The sequence below is a fragment of the Perna viridis genome, chromosome 10, assembly GCF_037379345.1.
Source record: "Perna viridis isolate PV_CMFRI_1.1 ecotype Kerala chromosome 10, ASM3737934v1, whole genome shotgun sequence".
Classification (NCBI taxonomy): domain Eukaryota; kingdom Metazoa; phylum Mollusca; class Bivalvia; order Mytilida; family Mytilidae; genus Perna; species Perna viridis.
Window position 1 is genome coordinate 3,882,076 of NC_142454.1, and position 19,864 is coordinate 3,901,939.

At 34.0% G+C, this 19,864-nt stretch overlaps 1 protein-coding gene and 1 long non-coding RNA gene across 3 annotated transcripts; one reads left to right on the plus strand and one right to left on the minus strand.

Moving 5' to 3' along the window:
• Nucleotides 1-230: 230 nt before the first annotated feature.
• LOC148604188 (prestin-like) lies at nt 231-16,074 on the minus strand. Of its 2 annotated transcripts, none has more exons than XM_088550377.1 (15): nt 15,526-16,074; nt 11,464-11,574; nt 9,537-9,748; nt 9,075-9,239; nt 8,633-8,788; nt 8,147-8,229; nt 7,638-7,785; nt 6,438-6,629; nt 5,974-6,069; nt 5,559-5,665; nt 4,999-5,068; nt 4,636-4,800; nt 1,560-1,709; nt 1,149-1,203; nt 231-567 (listed from the first exon to the last, which is right to left on the minus strand). In XM_088550377.1, the coding sequence occupies exons 1-15, from the start codon at nt 15,812-15,814 to the stop codon at nt 458-460; spliced, it is 2,109 nt and encodes a 702-aa protein (XP_088406503.1). In that variant the 5' UTR covers nt 15,815-16,074; the 3' UTR covers nt 231-457. The 2 variants fall into 2 exon arrangements, with proteins under 2 accessions (XP_088406503.1, XP_088406504.1); XM_088550378.1 differs by lacking the exon at nt 15,526-16,074 and adding an exon at nt 12,997-13,063.
• On the plus strand, nt 13,135-18,894 carry LOC148604189 (uncharacterized). Its single transcript, XR_015916145.1, has 3 exons — nt 13,135-13,190; nt 16,629-16,756; nt 18,297-18,894. It is a non-coding gene; the product is annotated as an uncharacterized LOC148604189 (long non-coding RNA).
• The last annotated feature ends 970 nt before the right edge of the window (nt 18,895-19,864 follow it).

The following is a 19,864-nucleotide window of genomic DNA, read 5'->3' on the forward strand; positions in this document are numbered from 1 at the left end:
AGATTCCAAATAATATATACAAAATATCTACATGTTGGTTACTATTAACGAGTAATAAGCTGAACAGTTTCCTGTGTTATGTTGTAAATCAATTCAATCATCCCTAAATTGTTGTAATGTATTCTTACACCGAACAAATTCATTAGAACATCATACCTATCATTAGCTGACAGCACCATTACCAGTACCAGGGAATGTTCCTTTAATATTCAACTAATACAAAGGCGACATTAATAGAATATTCGAATTTATTCAACTTTGTAGAAAAAAGTGTACCGATAGCATCAGATGACTAAACATTTCAGCATTGTTTGTGTATTTTAAATGGTCCGCAGAAGCTAATTAAGTAAAAGTTTATTTATTTTCAATATATTGTCCTTGATATTTTACAATATATTATCAACTCTGTGATTAATGCTATCATGGTCCTCGACAACCCTGTTCTATTGTCTGTTTACTATCCATGTTGTTTACAAACGTCTTCTAAGGCACTTTGTATATCAACATATATACTGTTCTTGTTTTCCTCAAAGAAATCAGTCAACTTCAAAGAGCTTATTACACTTGCTGAAAACATATGTGAATGAAATAACACACGTTTCCTTGATTTTCCTTTGGTTAAGGGGAAATCAAGGAAACCAGGATTCGAACAGTAATTAAAAAGAGCATTAGCCAGGGATGGCGTCTGAGAAAACTAGACGTACACACAACAAAGATCATAAAATGAGAAAAATAACACGCACATGGAAACATAGGTAAATGAGCAACCTGGATTTCATTAAACACTTAGAGCATGGACCAGGTAAAAATATTTGTTATGGTTTTGTAAGGGAAAACAAACAAATATTGTTTATCTAATTTTCTAGAAATTTATAAAACTAGTATTTACATGTCCAAACTTGTTTCAATATACTTTTGAAACATGAAAATATGTTTTACATTTTTTCTGTCTAAGTTAAAGTTTTAAATTGTAATTTTAAATATCGAATTATAGAGACTTTATGTGCAGATATTCAACTAGAAGTCCCCTGAATATATATATTCAAAGAACATTGTAGTGTAAATTGCCATACAGTGAAGAGTTGGTTGTAGTTATGAACACCATGCTGTCAAATAAGGCACTGCTTTATTACATCACAATTACTTACTATTAGCGGCAGCTATAGCAACTTTTATATTTATATTATTGTATTCTGTGAATACCTGAAAAAAATATGCATACATTGTTAATTGAAAATGATAGATTGGTTCACAAGATTTAGAAATAAGATGCAAGATGTTTCTAATTATTGACGGGTTCCTTCAATACGTCCAGACTGCTCATGGTGCTAAATTAACATTACGAACTGAAGTTTTTATCTGCAAGACTTTTAATAGGTATCGTACTTATAGTATTGTCGGAATTCGTTTGCTTCGCTTACTTTAATCGTTTTATTAATAATGTTTTGAAATGCCACAAGCTTTAAATAGGCAAATAAAAAGGAAAATGTTTGTAGATACTTTCATGCTAAAATGTTTGTAGATATATTCATGCTAAAATGTGTATTACAGATACCTACTCTTCTTAAAGCTTTTATTCCCACCAAGTCTACAAAATTAACTGAAGAGAAATCCAGGACAACAAGTCTTACATCTGCTAAACCATCGAGGTCAACATTAAGTACGACCCTTTCGTTATCATTTATCATACCATTTCCAGTATCTTTCTCCTAGAAAGATGCAAACTTTTCTATGATAACATTAGAAATGATTAAAGGAATACTTGGTTTTTTTGTGTGTTCTAATTAAATGAAACATTCCTTTGATGAGAATAAGAGTAATCAAAGGAACCAAGGTTATAGCGGTAATCAAAAGAATGTAATCCAGGGACAAAGGACAAAGACCAGACATGGAAAACAGACATACACAACAAAGAACATAAAGGAACTAAAATCATACATACAAAGTAACAAAAGTAAATGAGCAACTCGGACTCCACTAAAAACTGGGAGCATGGACCGGGTGCACCGGTAGGATAAGCGTCCTCTGCTTTTCTAGAAACACCCGCCGAGTTGCTCATAAAAAGTCAAGTCCGAGATAGACAAACGAGAAAAGGAAAACTATGACCCGTTGAATAAATCAGTTTTCATGGTGCTGATGGATACACCATAACGATAAACTTTCCAGTCTATAGTAAACCTGATTTGGTGTATAACGTTTTACAGAATGAGAATGGGAGCTGGTGGTACGTTTTTTTTTTTAAATTGCATATATCTACAGTATATACACCATTTAAAACCATTCTAAAACAAAATTTAAATGATATTAAAACCTATGATTTTTTTCAACTCTTTATACTTCTATTCCCCATACTCAGTTAAATCCAGACTTCAAAAACCATTATGCATCGTTGTTACTCCAACAAAGACGGTATGCCTAGATACAAATATGTTATTGGTAGAGATTCCTCATACTTTGTAAAAATAATGCCAAATCATCTTCCAAATAGTAGTATAACGAAGAAGTTTTCAAAATGCTTGAATTTTTAACGACAATATATTTGTCTAGTGTGGTGGACGCGTTTTTCAACAAAGGGTCTACATTACAATGGAAACAAATTGTGCTTCTCTACTTGCTGACCTATTCCTTCACTCTTATGGTGCTGACTTTATAAGTGATTTAATCCAAAAGAAGGAACATCGTTTAGCTAGATCCTTTCATCTCAGTTTCCGCTATACATATGACGTATTATCGTTAAACAATAGGTTCGGGCATATTATACGTCGCATCCACCCCAAAGAACTTGAGATAAAGGATACTACAGACAATGTGAAGTCAGCTTCATATCTTGACCTATACTTAGAGATCAATGGTAAAGGAAAACTATTGATCAAACTATTCGACAAATGCGATGATTTGTCATTCCGTATCGTCAACTTTACTTTCATCTGGGGCAACATCCCTTCGGCACCTGCGTATGGAATTTTCATATCACAACTCATACGTTATGCCAGAGCTTACTGTAACTACGCAGACGTTTTGTATCGCGCTAGACTACTTGCAATTAGGCTTCTGGAACAGGGTTATATTGTTACAGGATTGACATCCTCACTACAGAAGTTTTATGGTCGTCATCATGAATTCGTGGATCGTTACGGTGTATCCATCTGCACCATGAAAACTGATTTGTTCAACGTTTCATAGTTTTCCTTTCCTCTTTCGTCTAACCCGGACTTGACTTTATATGAGCAACTCGCCGGGTTGAACAGAGGACGCTTACCCTACCGGTGCACCTGGTCAATGCTCCCAATTTTTAATGGAGTCCGAGTTGCTCATTTACTTTCTTGACTTTATATGTTTTATTTGTTTTTGTTTGTTTGTTTGTTTGTTTTTTGTTTTGTTTTGTTTTGTTTTTTGTTTTTGGTTCTTTGTTGTTTTTGTCTGGTTTCCATGTCTGGTCTTTGTCCCTTGATTACATTTTTTTTTATTTCTGCTAGATTCTTGGTTCCCTTTATTAATCTTTGTACTAATCAAAATGTCAAAGAAGGCCTTTAAAATGCGTTATGTGGGCTCGGATCGAAGGATGGTATATTGTAAATATGGAACAGGAATATGGTATAAATACTGATAAAATTGGCGACTATGCTTGTAGAAATGGGGAAATGTAATGAAAATTGGACTGTGCTTTGGAAATAAGGAACGTGAAACGAGTATTTGGTATAGGGATATGTTCAATGTGAAATAAGAAATGTGTTTTGTAAATAGGGGAATGGGGTGTGTGTATTGAGAGTAGGGGAATGTGTATTAGGAATGGCTGTATGTATTGAGAGTAGGGGAATGTGTATTGGGAATGGGTTGTGTGTAGTGAGAGTAGGGAAATGTGTATTGGGAATGAGGTGTGTGTAGTGAGAGTAGGGGGATGTGTATTGGGAATGGGGTGTGTGTAGTGAGTAGGGAAATGTGTATAGGGAATGGGGTGTGTGTAGTGAGAGTAGGGGGTGGGTATTGGTGTATGGTACAAATGGTGAGTATATCATTCAGTTAAAGCTACTACTGTGTGGCTACATTTTTGCATTAGCTGTTTGATAATTTTTTTATACTCATTCTTAAGTGTTTATCAAGCTTTTCAATACAATGTTCATTCAGAAACCGTCAATTAATATTGTTTTTCCTTACTCACACCTTGTGTACGTAAGTAAGCCAACCTGGTATGCTTAGATAATATTACATGTTGTGACAGCTTTTTATTACTTCTATTTATGTATGTTCCAACTTTCCTTTCCTATTATCAAGTTCAAAGATCACAATTTTGATATGCATATGCAATTGTCTGCAAAGTCAGATTGTGCTATGCATGCATCTTATATCGAGTTTCCAACTGTCCAGTTTTTACTTATTTTGTTATTATGTTGTAAATGTGAAGTAAGGAAATTGTAATTTTACGATTTATCATTTTTTTCTGAATTAAAAACATTAACACTGGGAATTCCCTATGCAATAAAATAGACAGACTTACAAAAATATTATTCAGAGAAAAAAAATTGCCAACTCGTTTTTATTTTTTATTTTATTTTTTTGTTTTGCATGTTAATCCCTGCATTAACAGATAAGAAGTAAAAAAAAAGAAAATAAGATATGCATTTGTGTTATAAGTACCTGTTCATTTTGAAATTGTGCTTGTTCCATTTTTTTCTGCCGTTTTCTAATTTTCTCAGGGTCAACACCAGTTGTTTTGACTACAGCTTTGAAAAACATGTCAGAATTGGCGAAATACACAGGCGCTTGGTACTGAACAATGCGTGTGCCTTGTATCTCCCTTTGCTGCAAAGATCCAAATAATTTTAATATCTATATCCAAGTATAGATAGATTTTTTAATTAAAGCAATTAAGTCAAATTTCGTCGGTATATCATAGATAAATTTTCTGGTGACGTGCATACATACAACAATTTTAATAACAACATATTTAATTTATAATGTATAAATGCAAGCCTTTATTATTGTTTTGTACATACATACCTCAGAAAAATGTTCGTAGGGACGCAGTACTTTAGTCATCCCAACATAGGCCATTCTGCTGTACAATGGTCTGCAATTGAAAGCAATTAGAATCAAAATTAAATTTTCGAAGTAAATCTTAACACAAAAAAAAAAACAAATTAAATTTCCGAAGTAACTCTTAACACAAAAAAAAACAAATTAAATTTCCGACGTAACTCTTAACACAAAAAAAAACAAATTAAATTTCCGAAGTAACTCCTAACAATGGGGTTCTGTACTTTTTTTACAGTTTATGTTCATGAACGATTATACTTAGTCCGAATTTCCTCTGACTCTGCAATCCTTCTTTTTTATTCGGATATTGATATGTGGGGTCGTGTTGCTGGGTCAGAGGTAATTCGGACTAAAATTTAACGGTATCGTGAATCAACAAAAGCATTCAAAGCTTAAAAAACTTTAAATTTACATCAATGACAAACTTGGGTTCTCTCTAACGAGCTACTAATGATACTGCTATTCTGTGACTTTTGTTGGTATTGTGTATTTTCCACATAACTGTACGTATTTTTTATACTTACATCTGTGTACGTAAAGCCACTGTAAACAATGAGAACAGTATTCCCAGAGCAATACCAAGGTCTGCATCAAGGATTACTGTACAGAGGAACGTTACCAACCAAACCGCCTAACAACAAAAAGCAGATTTTTTTAAAAAGTTAGTTCATTATAAATGCATTAATTTTCAATAATATTATCATGAATTGGTTTTGATGCAAATAGTCAGTCTGATAGTTTGTCTCGTCGATAAATAATGATATTCATTAATGCATGCTTGTTCAAAAAGGCGTTTGAAAAAAAAGTATATATTGCTGTCTTTTATTTGTTTGATTAAGCCCAATAAACTTCTTCATTTCAATACAGCATTTCTTTTGTAGCATTATATCGTTCTATTTAACCACAAAGAAAGGATATAAATGATTTGTTAATACATACGAAATCAAACTTTGATTTTCTGAACGTATCGGGTACTTCTAGGAATTGAAGGAACATTCCTCTAAGATTTACAAATATAACAGCTGACAGAACACACTACAAAAAGGGTTAAATCATATAATAATTCTAAAGATTACAGAGGAGAAAATAATATGTATGCTTTTATCTTATGTTTGAAACATAGGCATGGGGATGCCTTTGAAATATTTGAATAATATTTTTTAACAAATTGATAGCAATATTTATGTACACCATTTTAGAAACCACATTTATATTAATTGTCTAAATTCTTACTTTGTGGGTTAACTTTCAGTTCCAGAAAACGAAATCACTAAATTTCGGTTTATATTCATTATAAGTCAAATACCTTAAGAAAATGTCATTTTAAAATTATCCTTACTTTATCCACGACAATAAATTCTCAATTTAACAAAGTCATTAATATCTTTTGTTTGTTAAGGTACCTTCGGTAAAGAGTAAAACAGTGGTCCAATAGCCAGGATTACAACCAGTACAACTAAGCAGCCAAACAAAGAGGCGATTTGTGTCCGTCCGCCTGCTCCATCCTGGACCATACTCCTGGCTACAGAAGCAGCTGGGATGTAACCAGAAAACAAAGAACACAGAACACTCCCAGCACCATATGCTACCATTTCCTATTAATAATATAATTGTTAAAAAGCAAGAGTCAATAAAAAAAACAAAGGGGAAAAAAAGCTTCTGTAACGATAGCAAGTTTTAGATTGTGTTCTAACGATATAAAAATGTTTTGTTTTTGCAACAATCATTGAGAAGGAGAATATCTTTCGTAGTACTTTTTTGTAATATCATTCTTTATTGGACTTGAATGTACAATTAATCGGATTTGTGACACCTTTTAATTCACAAACAGTACTTATATTTCATATCAGCATTCACAGTGATTAAGTTCAATGAATAATAAAATTACATTCTTTTACAAAAAGGATTTAGTTCCTAGTATGAATCGAACATTACTGTAAATAATACTTTCTGCCTTTCTTTCATATTCGATAACCCCTTCGACCCTTTGTATCAGCAGATTATGACGACCTTGTACATTTTAGGTCAATTTGATCGGGCTGACATACATTCCATTTGTCAGAACAAACTTGCATACATTGTTAAGAATTGGCGTCACTTCTTGTTATGTCCTAAATAAAGTTACATTTCTTTTCAGACCACGTAACCCCCACAATCTTATGTAACTGTGACCATTGATAAGAATGCATGTCTTTACATGCTTTAATACTACAATCCTTTATATGCTAAATTCTTTTAAAAAGGGGGTGGCAAGAGTTTGATTTTTTTGTACTTTCACCTGCATTTTGAAATGGAATAAAGTTGACTCAATGGTTTGTATTGATAGTTGTATTGGGTTATGATATCCTATTTCTTTGTCAACATTTTTGGGTCTTCCAGGCAATCTTGGAAGTAATTTTATTTTAAGGACATTCCCAACAGTTTGAGACGTCATAAGCTATTTCAACGTTGAAGTTAAGAATATTAGTCTTTATCGTTTCTTAATTTTTGTAGCACCAAAGCAAGCCAGCGGTTACTTTTGTTATGTGAATCTGAATGTGGATTGATGTCCTTACTGGTCCACTATTCTTGTCTAACTGGTGTATCTAATTTCATTTGTATACCTGACTTGGATTAATTCTGTAATTGTTTTTCTTTGCCAATATTTTTGCCATAGAAACAGATTGTGAGAAGGCTACTATCCCTATAATAACAGCATCCTTAACGTAGTCTGATATAATCCGTGGGTCTGGGATGTTTGGTTCTGGGATTCTGTTAAAGAGTACATATAACTTTTAAAATACGTATGAAGTACATGTTAAATTAAGCTTTATTTATTCATTCATTTATTTATTTTTTGCTATCAACCTCCTAAACCTAATACTAAGATTGACCTTACAAAACATCTGTGGTTTAATTGATCTTATTGGAGTTTATCTCGTCCATAGATTTTGTCCTTAAATACTTCTGCAGTTTATCTCTTAGCGCGTACGTATGCCTATATGGATATATTTCAGTTCATTTTTGAATATTCAATTCAAGCATAGTACAGACATGCATGTATGTGTAATGCCTTCTGTTGTTTTGTTAGATTAAAACTAAATCAGTGCATTAATACAACGTTCGAACTTACCCTGCTGGTATAACGCCTAAAACGTTGACAGAGAAATTCGCCTTGAACATCCCATAATGGGACACCAGTGTAGCAATTATCACCTACAAACGATATGATTTGACTATTTATGCCAGAAACCAAGATATGTATTTTCTTACATCTTTTAATAAAGGAGAAAGATATCATTGTCTTCTCGTGTATAGTAAGTATCCTACCCTTCCACTTCTGTGCTTCCTTTGGTGTTTGTTAAAGCATTTTTTATTATTTTTATTGCATAATAAGCACTTTGGCAAATGATCTTTCTTTTTGTAAACTCTTGTATTCACAGATTTCTTTAAAAACAGCATTTATGCATACTATTATGTATAAGTCTTTGTTAAAAAATTTTTGATATTCATGGAACTGTTTGATTGAAGAATATTGTAATATGCATTTATTACTATGAGTGTACGAAACATATATCATTATTCCAAAATTATTGAAACAAAAAGTGTCAAAACTGACTACAATAATTTCTATCGGTATAGGTATTCTCATCTTTGACTTGAATCTTTGGTTAATCTGAACTTTGACTAGATACAATATCACCATGGAAACTAATGATGTGACTGTTGCAGCCCAATTAATTGTCGTGATGTTCATGAATATATCTTTCCATGTCTGCAATGAAGGAACAATCAGTCGCCAGTACAAAGAAATCACAGCATAACATTTTAAATTACTCTTTTCTGGCAAATAGCAAGGGGTTTACAAATATAATATAAAAACCTTGCTCTCAATACTTAAAATCTTAATCGTTTGCTCTATTTTTGATAAACTATTGCCATTTGTAGCCGCCCTGTCCTATAGTAAGCTTCCTTTAACCTAATTATGGAAAAAAATTGTAACGTGGTAAAGCCGTAGTCTCAATAATTATAGTACAAACATAAAAATTCGCACTACTTACACGGATAATCTTGAACACGCCATTGTGTCGCTGTATTTTAATGCCCAATATATTTTTCATCTGACTAGTGACCACGTGGATTGCTACTCCACATGTGAATCCACTCACCATAGATTCTGACATATACGTAGCCACCAAACCGAGTTTCATTTTGCCTAATAAAACCTAAAAACATGTTAATGTTAATTATTTCTGTCTATTCTTTAAAAGCAGAAGCATAGGTTTTAAAATGTGGCAAACTTAGATGCTGTCAACAAGGGAGGCCAAAATAGTATTCCTTATACATTGTGCTCTAGTTGCAAAATATTATAAAAGTTGGTGTATTGCCATTGGCAAGCAGTTTGAATGTTGAAAATGAACTAAGATGGATAATTAAAGTGACAATGAATTCTTGCAAGAAAATTTTGTTTTTCGTTTATTGGAAGAATTTATCAAGAATCATAAAAAAAAATTGCGACCTACCATAACTAATCCGGAAACAAAGGACAACGCTGTGGCCATTTGTATCTTCTTGATTTCGTGTTCCGACATTCCTTGCTCTGTCGCTACATGCGAAGGATCCGACCTGTTTGTAGTATTGGAATCCAACATGGCTGTATTATCATCACTATTGTCTTTTCCCAGACTCATGTCCAGTACAGAGGCGATCATTAGTCCAACAATAGCAATTGTACCTGAAAAGGTTTATTTCAATGAAATGCAAAAATAAAAAAAAATACAAACAAAAAATTCAATAGAAAATTAGATATGATACAATTTCGCTCACATCACAAGCACCAGCTTAAAGTATTAGGGATATAAATACATAGGCAACATTGTACTGAAAAAGTTTGTTTTGGTTTTATGAAGGGTCGTCTTCGAGTCTTCATTCCTGCAATTCAACCTAAGCCTACAGTATATACAGAAATTCATGCATGAATGTCTTCATGTACCAAAGGAACAAATGATAATTATAGCATGACAGCTATAATCATGCAACATTGATCAATTGCATCATTGAAATTACGTGATATTTGCGTCCTTGTTAGCTCATTAAAACTTGATTCAATCTTGTGACAAAATCGAAGACGTGGGTGCAGGAGAGTGCTATTGGATAGTTTGAAACACTATAATTATGACGCTTTGAATTAGATAGTAAGGACGTGAGGAATCTTAACATTGCGCATGTCTGTTATTTTAAAAAATAATAATAATAACGCAATGATACTGATAAGATGCATTGAAACACGAGATGTACAGTAATGTTCCTATGACTTACAAAGAATTGCACCATAGCCTTTAAAGTGCATAAATTAATATCGAATGAACATCAAATAAGTTATCAATTTCATACTGCTTCTGTATAGACCAGATTCAAGTCAACTCGTAGACGTAGAGTCACGTTCTTGCGATGGTTAGATTAAATACTTGGTAATCGAACTTCGATCACTTTTCTCTTCCGATACGACAAGAATAGTAGGTGATATTCGGAGATTCGTGGTATAATCTTTATTTTTTCACAATTTTAGTATCAATGTATTGAATGTGATCTATTTTTATTTTTTATTTATTTATTTTTTGTTTTACTTTTGTTTTGATATTTCGGTTGCGTGATGAAAGTTGACTCATCGTCTCAATTTCTATAATGTAAGTAACTGAATATAGTGCGTACCATTTGATCAGTAAAGCGACAGGACACATGAACCCGAATTATCAAAATGTACCGGAGCAAAATAAAGCCATTTCACCTTGTTTATTTGTGAAAAACACGTTCACAGATTGTCGAAGTTATTGACGACGACCTTTGGCATTAACTTCAAATTGTAGTTCATTTTGACCTGTCTTTAACCGGTCTTGAATAGCTCAAAAACCTCGCTTTTCTCCTTCTTTAGGTAGGGGTAGAGTGTTAAAACTGACTCTTTTAATTAAATGTCAAAAAGTTCTATCGTAGTCACATGATTATTAACATTTTTGTTTCTTTTATTTTTCTATTTTGAAGATGTTGTGTTGTGGTTGTAAACTTTAATTTCAGCTTATATCACATCCACATCCACAATCAAGACTTTAAAAAACGACGATTTTTTTTCTCGGTGTTTTTTCTGTATTTGTTTATTTTTTCTTTGATTTTTTTTTTCTGCATTTTGCATGAGTTGTAAATAGTTTAAAATAAAATTCATTATTTAAAATTTCCGGTTGCAGAATTTAAATGTTATCATTCTAAATGTACATCACATGCTTTAGCAAGACTTTCATTTATATCGTTCTAAGTCAAAGGTTTTCGTTTTTTTTTTTTTTTTTTTGTTGGTTTTTTTTTTTTTTTTTTTTTTTTTTTTTTGTAATTTCCTTCGTTTTCCAAAATTAAAATTTGTGTTATTATCCGGTATACAGAATAAATGATCACGTGATTTACCCATTGATGCATGTTTTGACGACCCAGTGAAGAAGTAAATCAGAGGTCCAAAGAAGGAAGTGTACAGTCCACAGATAGGTGGCAAGGAAGCCAACAGTGCATACGCCATTCCTGAAAGAAAAGGAGAAAATATTACATAAAACACTGCATTTGTTATATAAAAAAAATTCTATTTGACAAAGATATTACGTTGTTGTGAAATAAAACTCGGAAGATGTTGGAATCGGATATTTCAGGAAGAAATCAGAAAATAATATTGCGAATCGATCAAAATTTTGTCGATTATATTTTTCGATTGTATTATGTATAATAGAAGGTACCCTGTCAACATAACGGCGCAATGTAATGCAAATAAAAGACTCAATTTGTATAAATGATGCTATTCTGAAATATTCGAAACAGTGATGGGTGCATCGTGATGATTAAGGGAATTGAGACATTCTTTTGTTTGTAAGTTTGAGTAGAAGTTTGTAAAATAATGAGCAAAAAAAAAGAAGAGACTGGGACTCCTTCCTTTATCGGAATCACTGCCCACTTTTTCGGAAAATATTTGGATTCTCCCCAGCATGAAATGTGAAGACAGCTCTTTCTAGTAGTACTCGGCATCTCTCTTTACATTTTTCATCTCTATCACTGATGACTATTTATAATCTGATATGGTTTTCTTTCCTAGCTAAACGTTCTATGGCTTATTGTGCGTCTAACAACTTGAATATCGAAATAAAAGCGTGGTGTATTCGAGGGTAAATGCATAAAAATGAACATCAGTAAATGGTCAGAGGTTAAAGTTCAGCTATTTTCAATTGCATCATTGTTAATTTCAACATAATTGATAAGCATAATTATATAGTTCCGGGTAAAAGTTGTTTATTGGTATAAAAAACATATGAATTAAACTTGATATTTTAGAAATAACTTTAAAGGGGAGCCTAAATGTTTGCATTCGAACCTTAACGGGTATGCGAGTGGAACTATTTTCCTGCCATGGTGTAAGAGATAGTTGCAGATGCTAACAGGTTTTATAAATCTTTAAGCTCTGTCGACTGATATAACAATTCTGATCTTCGATGTAAAATTGATAAAAATTAAATGGTCTGTATTATGTCAAAACTCAAAAACAAAAACATTTCATATGCATAGTGTGTCTGTTATAGAAATGCTAAAATGTTGATTGCATATATTGTCTTAATTTACAACAGAAAAACAGCTCGGTCATTCGAAGACAGAATATAGAATGGGAATTCCATTTCCGACATGTCAAACTTGGTCAGTGACATTTGTAACCTTTAATTATTACTTAATCATATCACTAACTTTGTGATACCATTCTTATTATTATCAACCTTATACCCCACAGTCACATCATGCCTATAATATTTTGAATTGAAGACTTATCAAATCCAAATAACAGACCTAGAGGTTGAATTAGAAATCAAACCCGTATTCAAATACATTTTTTCTCGTAAGATAAAAATCACAAAGGGCCAGCGTTTCCAATAAGGTCATGTCGTTACATAAAAATCATTAACTCACTTTCTGCTTATTGCCACATAAAATTCAGCGACCATTCTACACTTTTACATGTGCTCTTAGATATAGTGTAACCTTTGGGAATCTTTTCCAATCTTAATCTCTTGTAAAGATATACGCTCTTAAATATTGTTTGAAACTTTTCTTTAGGTGGCATATTTCAAGCTAACAAATCCGATCGTTTTTAACAACAAATTGTAAGTAAACTGGGTTTGGAAAAGAAACAATTTTATATAGGCTTGAAATGCATTATACATGCAGTTCTTTAAATGTCGGTTAAGGTTTATAACAGGTACTTGCCGTTACATCGCCACAAAGAGGGTATTTGGTGAACGATTTATTGTACTTTAACACACTAAAGTACATGTATGTATACTGTATACATGTTCATTTTGTATCGGTCCCGTGCAGGTCCGGGTGTCAAAAGAATAGGCCTGCAGCAGCGTAAGCTTGTCGTAAGAGGCGACTAAATAGTGCTCAGAAACCTAGCCAGGGCTAGGCGCTCTACCAACAGAGCAACTGGGATGTGTGCCCCAGGTGGTGGAATGGGGTACTCCTGTCATGTTACATGCTGGGGTTGTCAGGCTATAATACGGAAAACCTGACCGCAAACCATAGTGGTGCACCGTGTTGGGAAAGACGACACGTTCCTCGCACGTTAAAGAATCCTGCTGTGGTATTCGATAGGAGTAGGAACCTTGCGCTCCGCCACAGGAGGCTATATTGTCCGACCCTACCCATCCCTCCCTTTTATCTTGTGGCAATCAAAATTTGTCGACCTATTATCCTTGTGTCCCTTCCCTTTTTTATTTCATCATCATCATCATCATCATCATCATCATTTCATGTTTCTTTTTTACACCCACTTTCATGTTCATCGCCTGAATATAGCTGAAATTCTGCTGCTCGGGCGTTAAACCCCAAAAATCAATTAATCATTTCGTATTGTGTCACTTTTATAGATCTGTTACTTCATCATAATATGAATTCGATAATAATGAATGCACGAATTACAATTCATAGAAAAAATAGAATTCGAAAAACAACGGCACTGAAAAGCAGAAAAGACCTGTAAAAATGTAGATCAATGACAGGAGTAATGCGGCTTTGATCGACTATATAAGAGAAAGGCACCTTGTTGCCCGCCTAGCCACAGCACGGAATGGCACCTTGTAGTCCATCTAGCCCATAGCACCGAATGGCACCTTATAGTCCACCTAGCCCATAACACAGAATGGTACCTTGTAGTCCATCCAGCCCACAATACGGAATGTCACCTTGTAGTCCACCTAGCCCATAACAAGGAGTAGGACTCACACTTAACGACACATTCTTATTAAGGTCGGTAAACAAAACATTAAAATTAGGAAAACATAAATCAAGATGAAAAAAAAACAACACAAAACAAACGTACAAATGATAAGAAGACCTAACATATCCTGACAGAACTAAGAAGACATATCACAAGAGAGAGTCTGACAGAGCTAACAAGACATATCACCAGGGATATTCTGACAGAGCTACATGGGCGTAAAAAGACATATAACCAGAGAGATTCTGACAGAGCTAACAAGACATATCCCCAGAGATATTCTGACAGAGCTAACAAGACATACATGTATCACCAGAGAGATTCTGACAGAGCTAACAAGACATATCACCAGAGAGATTCTGACAGAGCTACATGGGTGTAACAAGACATATCACCAGAGAGATTCTGACAAGGCTACATGGGCGTAACAAGACATATCACCAGAGAGATTCTGACAGAGCTAACAAGACATATCATCAAAGAGATTCTGACAGAGCTACATGGGCGTAACAAGACATATCACCAGAAAGATTCTGACAGAACTAACAAGACATATCACCAGAAAGATTCTGACAGAGCTAACAAGACATATCCCCAGAGAGATTCTGACAAAGCTAACAAGACATATCCCCAGAGAGAATCTGACAGAGCTACATGGGCTTAACAAGACATATCACCAGAGAGATTCTGACAGAGCTACATGGGCGTAACAAGACATATCACCAGAGAGATTCTGACAGAGCTAACAAGACATATCATCAAAGAGATTCTGACAGAGCTACATGGGCGTAACAAGACATATCACCAGAGAGATTCTGACAGAGTAACATGTCATTAAGTCTATTATTTCCAGAGGCAATATAAACAATTCTCATACATAACAATACATTTTTTTTAATAAAATGCAAGACTTTCCTCATTTTTAGTTGATAGACGTTAACATGTGCTTATAATAAGTAACTAAATATTTGTCAAGTTTGTTAGACTAATATGAGGTCTTTGTCCATGATGGTCGAATTCTCTATTGCAAGAACTCGGATTATGAAAAAAATAATGTAAAAGCGAATCCATATCTTGGTTTTAATTGTACGTTTGAATGCTTATCTATCGTTTATGAATTCGGAGTAGATAAGGATACTGTTTAAGAAACAATATTACGTGTAGAAATTCATAGAAGATTGTTGTTTCGTAATTGGTACATGTACACGTATGAATCTTACCTTGGGGAATCTGCATGATTCCAACTGTTAATCCTGATATTACATCACTTGGCAAATCTCTTGTAATTTTATAACCCCTCATATTTCTAACAAACGGAAAGTTAGAATGAAGACATGATTTTAGTTTTTCCTTTGACATGCATCTCCGACAATAATCAGTGACTTGTTGCTTCACCGAAGGTTTTTCGGTTTCCTTTTCTAATGCGAAAGTATGCTCAAAACCTGCTACAGTTTTCCAAGTTTCCATTTTTTCAATTTCTCCACCGTCTTGTGGATCACCTAGTTTCATAGTGAACTTTCTTTCAACTGAGTAATCAGCCAGGCTAATATTGTATTTTAAAACTCAGAATTACCGTCCCTGACCCACTCCTATCATATTCGCCACGATGATCAAGGATTTTTAAATAGTTAGATTTTTACAAAAAACTGTACATATTATGTCACGGGTTATTTATCACCACTCTACAATACATGTATTTTTAAAAATTGTGCATTGTGTGTATACATATACAAAACATGATGTAGATGATTGAATAAAAGAAAACTTGATTGCACCTAATTAAAGCTCCACTGCAACTCGGTCGTTAATAATGTTGACAATCTGAATCTTGTGTGCATGCATCGATCGACAAAAATATAATTATATTCCGACCATTTTATCCGTAAGTTGTTTTACTTTTATGTTATAAAGACGAAGTTAAGCAGAAAAATGGAAACCAACCGATGAAAGCTACATGTACATGCATCTGGTGTAAATGTCAACTCATCATTTCCAATTCAGCTTTGGTGAATCCGACAATAAATGTATTCTACATCTATTTTTATCATTAAAAGTACATTTACTTATGTTTAAGTGTGTATTCTCTGACTTGAGAACTGTATATTACTAATACGTCTTTGGGAGATATTAATTTGATCGACCCTATCTCTTGTTGCGTTTTATTATATCATATTTTCATAAAAAGGGACATCAGCTTGTTTTCATTGATTCATATAGATTAAAGTGCTAGTTTAATTTCACTGCATGACACGTACCTCATGGAGTTGAAATGAGATCGAACTGGTTTTTTTTTAATTTCAATTTTTGTTATTATTATTATTAGATATCCCTCAGTGGTGGATCGAGAAAATGCGGGAAAAGGAGGGTTCGCTGACTGACCTAAAGGGCGTCCAGGTGCATTACGCATTATAATATTTACACTACAGTGGCGGATACAGACAATTTTAAAATGTAGGGGTTCCAGGCAATCATCTGCTCATGATTTGTCCAAATGTTACACAAAATTGACAAAATGGACCACCATGGGTCCACCAAGGAACTTATACACTCTTGGTTTCCACTATTGCACTAATAGCATGTTGAAAAGGAGGATGCCAGCCGGCGTTCCTCAGAAAAAGGAGCTGCTAGGGCATTATTTACCATTTTTTTGACAATTTTACACATGAAAATGACAAATTTTCTAATAAAATTAGGGGTGCCAACTCCCTCTACCCACTGGGTCCACCACTGATGTACGTTAGAAATGTCCCGTTTCTTTCCATTACTTTGTGAATTGCGATTGTATGAATCCTCAAGAAAGTGGAAGAGTAATCAAAGGAACCAAGATTCTAGCGGAAATATTAATCTAGGGACAAAGACCAGACATAAAAAAACAAACACACACAACAATGAACGTAAAATAACTAAAATAATTCATACAAAGTAACAAAAGTAAATGGGCAACTCGAAATCCACTAAAATGATAGCATGGACCAGTTGCACCGGTAGGATAAGCATCTTCTGCTTTTCTGAAAACAACCACCGAGTTGCTCATAAGAAGTCAAGTCCAGGGTAGACGAAAGAGAGAAGGAAAACTATGATCAGTTTTCCTAGTGCAGATGGATATACCGTATCAATCAATGAGTTCATTATGACGACCATAAAACTTCTGCAGTGATGACTTTAATTTTTGTAGCATTCCAGAATCCTAATTGTAAGAAGTCTATCGCGCTACAAAAAGTCTGCGTAGTTTCGGCAAGCTCTGGCATAATGTATGAGTTTTGATATGAAAACTCCATATGCAGGTGCTGAAGGGATGAAGCCAAAGAAGAAAAGAAAGTTGACAATACTGAATGAAAAGTCATCGCGTTTGTCATATAGTTTGGTCAATATTTTTCCTTTACCGTCGATCTCTGAGTGTATGTCAAGATATGAGACTGACTTCACAATGTCTGTAGTATCCTTCATCTCAAGTTCTTTAGGGGTATATGCTATGTATCAAATCCCCGAAACTAGAATTATTTAACGATAATATGTCATCTATATAGCGGAAACTGAGCTTAAAGGCTCTAGCTCAGATCAGCTATAAACTCAGCCTCATAAGAGTGAAGGATCAGGTTAACAAGTAGAGGAGCACAATTTATTCCCATTTGAATGCCGACCGTTAGTTGAAAAACGCGTCCACCACATTGGACAAATATGTTGTCGATAAACAATTCCAACATTTTGAAAACATCTTCTCCGGTTTATTTGGACGATCATTTTGAATTATTTTTTTTTTTTTACAAAATATGAGGAATCTTTACCAGGAACTGTATATTTGTGTCTAGGTGTACCGTCTTTTTGAGAAACAATAATGTATAATGTTTTTGAGTCTTGATTTTAATTGAGTATGGGCGATAGAAGTAAAAAGATATGAAAAAATGAAGAATCGTAGGTTTTGATGCTTTTATATGTATTTTGATAATAATGTTGAATTGAGCATTTCCAGAATATCTTTCGAATTTTTCAGGGCCCATGTTGAATTAATATAACTACGGGAGTAACAAGTGTTGTGGTAGGACTTGAGACCCTCTTTGACAGCTGAGGGTATAGAAGTTAACAGTTTTGTAAGAGGTTTGGTATTATAGTTTACTGATTCAGCTTTGTGGCGTTGTTTATATGGATTCTTGTGGAGTTTAGGAATCCAGTACATAGACGATAAATAACAATCATCGCCTTTGGTAGAGAGACCAAAAGAGAATATTAGCACAGATTTATGGTTTTCCACAATCTCTTCTTTGGGGAATGTGGTAGCGGTATTGGTATTATCACTGCTATTATTTTCTACGTCTACCTCTGATAATAAACAGGATGTAATACATTTTTCAAACATAAACAATGTTGTTTTTGGGCTTTGTGTACTGGTACGACAACATGTTTGTCATGTATAGTAGACAATGTTTTTGCTACATCGGGGTCTTTGAAAACTGATGTAGCATTGACACTCATTGGCCTTCTTAAAACTTTCATACGTTTCAAAATTAAACACTTAACTGTCTTTACCCAGTCTGACAGAGAATCAATGCCTTCTTGTTCTCGTTTTATCCATTTTCTTGCGTAGTCCTCCAAGGCGTCTTTAAGAACTTTAAAGTTAAAGTGGTTCACGGTACTTAGGACCTCTAGAAAAGACCTTAGGGAGAGATTCGTTTTCGATTATGCTTAAATCTCTCGTAACGGCGTGACCAGAGGGACCATATTTGAATGGAGAGTTTTTTTGCAAGAACAGTCAGGTGGTTTAGCCTTGAAGTACTCATTCTCAATAGCCTTTTATTTTCATAATTTAAAATTTTGCATGCAATAGGTGCAGTATATGAATATGAAGTAATCGGTATTGATTTGTCCTTGAAATAAGAGGAAAGTTTGTTGGTTACGTTTTGTGATGGAGGATGTTAGCCAAATTAATTGCATCTACACCTTTGATGACATACGGTAGCGGAAGAAATGATCTTTTTTCTTCATCTTAACTTTTCACACACTTTCCAAGAGTCTGTGGAAACCAATATCCAAAATGATGGCAACAAGTCTGTATAATGATGAGGTAGGGTCAGATACAGGAGTGTCAAGACTTGTGTTGTAAAGGGAGCGTAGTAGAGTGAGACTTATAGAATAGAGTTTAGTTCGAACGTGATGAAGTCCAAGAGGTTTTTTTGCATGAAAAGAAGAAGACTATCTTTGGAGACATCATGCATCCGAGTCTTAGTGCAGTGGCGATAGCCATGACTACTTATCAGTCTTGGGTATGTGTCAAATAAATTTATAACATTTATGTTATTGTTATATTGGCTTGAAATGTGTCATACTATTTGTCTCACCCGTAAGGTATTGCAGTGCCTAGTCTGCATATCCAGTATTCCTCAAGAAAGGGGAAGAGTTATCAAAGGAACCAAGATTCTAGCGGAAATCAAAAGAATGTAATCCAGTGACAAAGACCAAACATGGAATTTAAAACAGACACACACAATTAATTAAAGATCGTAAATTAATCATAATAATTCATACAAAGTAACAAACAGGAGCGAATTCAGGCGGGGGCGTGGC

Excerpts from the sequence above, each read along its gene's own strand:
- LOC148604188 (XM_088550377.1), bottom strand. The coding sequence starts at position 15,814 with ATGAAACTAGGTGATCCACAAGACGGTGGAGAAATTGAAAAAATGGAA. Across the intron at positions 8,230-8,632 it reads TACCGATAGAAATTATTGTA|GTGATAATTGCTACACTGGT; the intron begins GTCAGTTTTGAC and ends TATCGTTTGTAG. Across the intron at positions 4,801-4,998 it reads CCTACGAACATTTTTCTGAG|CAAAGGGAGATACAAGGCAC; the intron begins GTATGTATGTAC and ends GGATCTTTGCAG.